The sequence below is a fragment of the Sinocyclocheilus rhinocerous genome, unplaced genomic scaffold (assembly GCF_001515625.1).
Source record: "Sinocyclocheilus rhinocerous isolate Xijiao unplaced genomic scaffold, SAMN03320098_v1.1 scaffold988, whole genome shotgun sequence".
Lineage (NCBI taxonomy): Eukaryota > Metazoa > Chordata > Actinopteri > Cypriniformes > Cyprinidae > Sinocyclocheilus > Sinocyclocheilus rhinocerous.
Genome location: NW_015650363.1, coordinates 1,702,878 through 1,708,679, shown reverse-complemented (window position 1 = coordinate 1,708,679; position 5,802 = coordinate 1,702,878). Strand labels below are relative to the sequence as shown.

Here is a 5,802-nt window from a genome sequence, read left to right as displayed (position 1 = left end):
TATATATTAAATATAATATTTTTAATTATTTTAAAATATGTATTTTTATATATTTATCTGATATTTATATATTTAATATATGTGTAGATCCTGTATATCAGTTTTGGAATAAATTATAAATAATTTTAATAAAAAATTATCTGTGAAATAAAATTGTATTTAAATTGTGTTTAAATATAATTATAGTTTAAATTTATATATATATATATATATATCAAAAACAATTATATATCTTATTTAACCAATTTTTAAATATATGATAGAAATATATGTAGTATCTTAATACGCATCAACATATGTGGAATAATATTGATTCAGTACGCATCAACATATGTGGAATAATATTGATTCCAATTTAATCTAATTATTAATATTCATAATTGAATAAAAATAATAGTAATAAATACTTTTAAATATATGATAAAAATATGTTTTATACATTATTAATACATTATATGTGGAACAATATTGTATCAAACTCTGTAAATATTTCCAGACATTAGCGAGAGTTCTTGCTGCAGTGTTCAAAACCGCATGCTAATCCATAATTAAAAGACCAATTTGTGGCTGTTCCATCCTCTCATCCCCTCCTTCAGCAGTACGTGCTGACTGAACACGTTCGGTGTATTATAACATCATCTTCTTAGAGTCTATCCTGAGGCCACTGCAGTCTGTTCATCCTCACTCACTATCTATGAGACACAACAGAATGCAGGAAGGCACTTTTGTGTTCTTGAGAGAGTGGTTCTTTAGAGTGCGGACAGGCCTCTGCCTGTCTCAGATATGCAATCCAGCCGGATTCAGGGAGAAAATGTGAGCAATGGGTGGAGGAATGTTGTCAACAAGTCTCAACACACCAGTGCTGTTGTTGACCTGATAGTGGCATCAGGGCTGAGAGAGAGAAATAATCTAGAACCCCTAACCACAAACATAACTGTCCATCCTGTCCTTTTAGTTTCCCATTTTTCCATCAGTTTTATTCATTAGCTATTCCAAAAGCTCCATTATAGATGGATGGATGTAAAAATGTATTACGACAAGGATTTGCTGACCTTCGCTGTCTTTTTCAGATACGGCCATCTGTCATCACCTGTGTTTCCTCTGCAACAAGGTCAACAAGTAAAGACTGCTGCAATCACTCCACTAGTAAGCAAAAAGCTGCAAAAGAGCTTGGCGCTCCTCCTTTAACATGTCCGTGCAGATCTTTTCATCAGAACGAATAGTTTTTGAACATCATCATCTGATTCTGTCTCTCTATAGTTGTTACCCAGCACAGTTATGACCACATTGAAGAGCATTTCCAGAGGAGTCTCGGGATGAACTACCACAGAGCCACCTCCATCAGCGTGTCTGTAGATGACCACTTTGCCAAAGCGCTGGGTGATAAATGGCTCAAGCTCAAAGCTTCATCCTCCTCCTGCCATTCATCCTCTTCCTCATCTTCTTCATCTCCACCCAGCAGTCCGACCTTCATCCACTCGCCCGGCTACAGCCAGAGTCCCAAAAGGGCTTGCAAAGATTCAGTCAGTCCTACCACGACCACACCAAACCTATGGTCTGATAAATGAAGAAGAGAGAGGAATTTGATGTAGAGATGACAAAATGGACTCAAGATGCATGTGTAGGCCCATGCATTTCTGCTGTAAAAAGTCAAAGGGAGATTGTGCGATGATGAGATGTTGTAAAAGTTGTCATGAGCAGATGAGGAATTGTTAAATCATCTTTAAAAGGGAGATTTTCAAAGTCTGACCGTTTTTGGATCATTTCATGGTAGCTAAGCATTGTTGGAGTTGGCTTTTGTCATTGGTTTTGTGGGTGCCACTGGTTTTTATTTGTTGACTGTGATTGCACTGATTATTACTAGTAACATTTCATCATCTGTTGTAAGCTTTCTTCTGCTAATACGTGCATATTTATATTAGACAGTGTACCAGAATCTTGTAACCTAAAAGGAGCACTGAGCAAAACAGACCAAAAATTACTAGGTCAGAAAGTTTAATGTTTTCATTGAAAATAAATGCTTGGAAAAAAGAGGTGGGTAACTGTTTGGCATCTCTTTATGGGCTACTGCTGTTCATTTCAATCCTTGTGTAAATTTCAAGCTTTTATACTGTTGTACATATTTGTAATAAACAAATTTTTTTAAAAGTTATGATGTTGAAAATTCAACTTTGCCATCACAGGAATAAATATCTTTTAAAAAGTATTTTAAAATTAAAAAAAATGTATTTTAATAATTCACAGTATTACTGTTTTCACTGTATTTTTGATCAAATAAATGCAGTCTTCTTTCAAAAAATGTAAAAAAATCTTACAGACCCCAAACTTTTTAACAGTAGCGCAAGTTATTCCAGTTGTACGTTATATATTTGTCTTTGTAATCTCTCATCAAACTTGTAGTAATAATTTGCTCTGCCACTTTTAATAATCAAATAAATTCCTCATAGTTAAACTGATGTTTCACTACCCCAAAGAAAATAATTTAAACTTTTCAAACATTTTAAAAGCAAACAAAAAATACACAGTTATGCTCTTCCAATTGAAGTCGAACAACATTATGGGTCAAACTATTTTCTGAAGTAATCAACATTTCTTTAAGCACAAAGCTAACAGGTTAATGGAGTAGATTGACATGCAGTCATCAATAGGTCTTTAATTTTCAGAAGAGTGTTGACATTAGATTTGTTTCACTCTGTCAAACATCACCTTTCATGCTAAATGCCCTTAGACTTGCAAGGGTCATACAGTAGTTGATTTTTTTTCTCCATCAGAAATCAATAGAGCAAGATGTTGTATGTTTATGTAAATGATCGTTATGGGAAGGTAAAATTAGTCAGAACATTATAAGAACACTTGGGTCATCATTTCAGAGGCCAGATTCAAGTTGCGTTTACCAGCACTTATATATAAACTTGCTTTGCCAGCAGCTAAATCGCAAATAGATTTGACCTCCTTAGATTGTTTATGATAAATAGGAATCAGTTGGAAAACAACTTCCATGCCTGCTAAAAAAAATATCAACTGCCAGTTAGATCAGATGCAAAACTTGTCAATCACAAGATCAGGTTCAAGAAGCTGAGAAACATGCTAGATTTACAATGTTAATAAATGTGCTTTTTAAAATTAATATACTTATATTTTGGACTAAATGTCACATTCATAAGTTTTAGAGATTCTTTGTATAAAAAAGACTTCAAAAGTTTGTTAGCTCTACAAGTCATACCCTGGAACGTGTATGTATGTATTTACTTACTTACTGACTGACTGAATTACTTATTTCTGTGGATTGCTATTGGTATTTTTCAATTAATCTTTTTGCAGGTTACACCAGCTGTCTGCAAGTGACTCTCTTTATGACTGAGCCATTGAATCATTCATTCAAACACACTGATTCACTTAGGAACTTCAGGGGCCTGTACCATGAAGCCAGATTAGCTGGCTAGCCAGGTAAGTTTCAGTTTAGTTTGCATCAATCCTGGGTTTTAGGTACCATGAAAGTGGCTTGGCTTTTAGTGGCGTTCATTGCCATAGTAATTTACACTCCACAGCTAACATGCTCTGGGGCAGGTTATGTTCTGGGTAAGAGATCTCAAACTGAAATTGGGACAATCAGATGTGAGCAAAGTGACACATGTCTGACGCAGAAAAGTCACTCCCCCAGTTTCTCTTTCTCCAAATTAAAGGTCACTATATAGTAATATAATGATAATTACTTAGAATTATTTTATATGATTTATATATGATTTATATAATTATTATATGATTTATATTATTATTAATCCATTACACACAATCAATTTTAATTTAACAATCATTATAAAGCATTTATTTAAAATTAATATTAATATATATCAAGGTGTTGCAGTAACATGATGTCCTTGTGGAATGTGGACACCTCAAGTTAGCTTTAAGTCACATGAAAGGTTAGTATAGATGACATCATTGTCTAGCAGAGCAGATCCACACAAAATGTAACCAGCAAGATTAACAATACTATTAACATTGTGTTACTTTGGTTTTATTGCTTCATGCATTTGCATGCTTTTATGTCACCTATGTGCACACAGTAGCAGTTAGATTAACAGTAAATAATCAAGGTCCCATTAGCATGCATTAACTATCATTAACTAACAATGAGCAGTACATTCATTGCAGTATTTATCAATCTTTGTTAACATTAGACTGTAACTGTTCATTGTTAGATCATTACCTCAGGTTCATTAAATAATATAAACAGATACAACTTTTTATTTTCATAATGCATTAGTAAATGTTAAATTAACATGAACTAAAATTTATATATGCTTTAGATGTATGTTTCATTGTTAGTTCATGTTACCTGATGTAGTTAACAGATGGAACTATTGTACAGTGTTAATATAGAGTAGCATCATCTTAGAAGAACATTTACAATAGTTCAGGAGACATAATGGAAATTGTTTATGTTTCCTTTTAGTATCTACATTGTCTCAGGTGTCTCTCCTACAATCCATTAGGAGAAATTAAAATAGAAACTTGAAAAACCTGACAGGGAGACAAATGTTGACAGACAGTAAGATCATACTGAACATTATTAAAAGTAATGCAGATATTTCAGAAAAAATTGGTCTTGGACTAGTTTGATGAAAAATGTTTGAGTTCATATTGAAATCTTTGATTTTTGATTGCACAATGTGAGATACTGTTGACATGTCTGCTAAAACTCTAGAGGAGACACATTTCTCTGGAGAAAATTCTGGGAAACAGGAGAAACCTTAGCAAAATGCTCCATTTAATCCCATTGCAGGATTAGAGGAACATTCTCTTTTCCTACTGGACATTTGATGTATGAAGTGTGCCATGAGTCATGGTATAAATTAACTTTTGAATGAGAAAGAATCCTCTGTTTTGTGCCCCATAAAATTATGAACCATTCACTGTTATTGTGAATAACTCATCGACTCCAATGGAAGGTTCTTCTCTTAATTATAAAATAAGTGTAGAAGCTCATAATTTGTCTCTGTAGTTAGCACCATCATGCCCTTTCTTGCAGCTGAAGATCTAAACATGTATTTATGCTGTCGTTTTTGTTCTGTTATCATGCATGTCAGCTCTGCTGTAATTGAGCCGCATCCCTCAGGCTACACATACTGTGGCTTGTCGTGGGGTGTTCTTATAATTCCCCAAGTCAAAGGGAGGAGGGTGGGGGTCTGCGTGGGCCACTCTGAATTCTGAATATCATCCTTCAACAATAATCATGGATTGAATCAGCATTTAAAATGGATCAAAAGTTTTCATGAGGTTTTCAGAGGAGAAGCAGGTTTTTAAAAGGCCGCACCCTCCTGTCCGTGTCAAAGCATGTGTTGAAACAGATCCCTTCTGACATCAGTCATTGCTTTACATTTTATATTCATTTCAGGACTAGGGTGGTACCCTAAAGAAGTGTACTAAAATAGCAACAAAAAAACTAACTCACATTTTCCAGCACAATGTAAAAAATAATTGTACAAGTTAGTTCCAGTCATGGAATCTGATGGACCTTTTTCCCATTTCTGAGGTTGCCATTTGCTCCAATTGCAAAAAAACCAAAAAACTTTCCAAAAGAGGAAAATAGAGAGAGAAAGGTTATGTCAAATGTCAAATTTATCTCAGCCATTGTATTAGAAACATCCTTTCAACAGTGTTTACTGTTTTATTATTATATTTTTTTTAATGCCAAGTTAATATTAAAAGTAATTAAAAGTAAAAGTAATAAAGTATAGTGTTGTAAAAGTACGTTCATTTTTTTAAATTGAATATATATATATATATATATATATATAT

At 33.5% G+C, this 5,802-nt stretch overlaps 1 protein-coding gene across 1 annotated transcript in view; it reads left to right on the top strand.

The window, feature by feature from the left end:
* LOC107711841 (transcription cofactor vestigial-like protein 4) overlaps positions 1 to 2,148 on the top strand; it is a 5,279-nt gene extending 3,131 nt beyond the window's left edge. The window contains exons 4-5 of the mRNA XM_016516884.1: positions 1,071 to 1,146; positions 1,261 to 2,148. Coding sequence (XP_016372370.1) covers positions 1,071 to 1,146; positions 1,261 to 1,568 — 384 coding nt within the window. The 3' untranslated portion in view covers positions 1,569 to 2,148. The remainder of the gene's footprint in view (positions 1 to 1,070; positions 1,147 to 1,260) is intronic.
* Positions 2,149 to 5,802: the final 3,654 nt, after the last annotated feature.